This window comes from Trichinella spiralis, assembly GCF_000181795.1.
Source record: "Trichinella spiralis strain ISS 195 chromosome Unknown Scfld6478, whole genome shotgun sequence".
In the NCBI taxonomy this organism is placed as follows: domain Eukaryota; kingdom Metazoa; phylum Nematoda; class Enoplea; order Trichinellida; family Trichinellidae; genus Trichinella; species Trichinella spiralis.
The window spans coordinates 1-1302 of record NW_003533417.1 but is presented as its reverse complement, the minus strand read 5'-3'; the positions used below and the strand labels follow the sequence as shown (position 1 = coordinate 1302).

Genomic DNA, 1302 nt, shown 5'->3' with positions numbered 1-1302 from the left:
TTTTTTTTTTCCTTGTTAATGCATTTTTGATTGTTCAACAAATTGGAGGGGGTAATTGGGAGTAAAAAATTAAATTCAAAGCAGACCAAAAAGAAAACAGAATAAAAATGAAAATGTTATGCTCAATTAAAAAATTTCCACGCTTCTGTTTGTATGGAAGGTTGTAAATTTCACTTTAGCTTTTCAGTTACCCTCACTGAAAAAATCAGATGTAATACTGAAAAATAGTAATATTTTTTTGAATTAAATAAATTTTTTGTGATTTATACTGTTGAATGGTGAATGCAACAACAGAAAATCCCTAAATGTGTGTATATAGATAGATAGATAGATAGATAGATAGAGCGGTATTAGTATATAAATGTTGAACATAATGTGTGCATTTATTATTGTTAATTTACTTGTATTTTTAGAAGTGGACTCCTGAAATTCGTTTGGCAACAGAAAAATTGTCCAGTACGTATTTTGTCATATTTTATCTATCCATTGAATCGACTGTGCAAATGTTAGCATTTAGTTGTTGTGCATTATATAAAATTTCTTCACATGAGTATTTCAGTTCAGTTTTTATCAGAAAAAGCGTACATATTTCAATTTATGAATGATTTTATTTATTTAAGAGACATTCACTTCTAAGAAAACACTTGAAAATGGAAAAAAATCAGCCATGGATTTGGGTCCGCCATACAAAGCTGGTGCGTTGATTCGAAGTGGCACTTGGCTTAGAAGAGAGGATTCTTTTGCCGGTGACAAGCGCAAATCCCGGGTTGCTGGTATTACTGCATTAGCTCGATCTAAGAGGTATATTTTGTTGTGTTTGATTTTTCTTTGATATTTCCAAACCACACGTATATATATAGTTGTAGCTTTTCACTTTTCTCTTTTTTATTTTCCCCAAACATTGCACACTGGGGTATAAGTTAGTTAGTAGTGCTCCTATGGGTGGGGAGCTGTTAAGGAGGGTATATCTAATCACGGTAGTCGTCCACCAACAAACGGTGCCTGTATGGGTGCCCTTCGAAGAAAAATGTGAACGCCAAGACTACACTGTTTTCTTCTGCTCTCTCATTATCTCATCTCACTGTACCTACTCATATATCAGCTATGCTCCTTATGAATACTTGATATGTGGTGACGAGATTTGCAGAGAATCTTACTTTTATCTGACCGACACACCTGCCGCACCATGATAATGCATCACAACAAACTCATCCATTGCTGATCTCCGTTGTGAAAGCTAAATTGTCCTTATGGGGGATAGCAGTGAAAATAACGAATTTCCATTTTACTGACCCGCCAACC

At 34.6% G+C, this 1302-nt stretch overlaps 1 protein-coding gene across 1 annotated transcript; it reads left to right on the top strand.

Annotated features, from left to right (window-relative positions):
- Positions 1–413: 413 nt before the first annotated feature.
- On the top strand, positions 414–1190 carry Tsp_14654 (ribose 5-phosphate isomerase B; the record flags this gene model as incomplete). Its single annotated transcript, XM_003366147.1, has 3 exons — positions 414–460; positions 621–801; positions 932–1190. Coding segments are annotated over 3 exons (487 nt in total), but the record flags the coding sequence as incomplete, so codon positions are not given.
- Between the last annotated feature and the right edge of the window lie 112 nt (positions 1191–1302).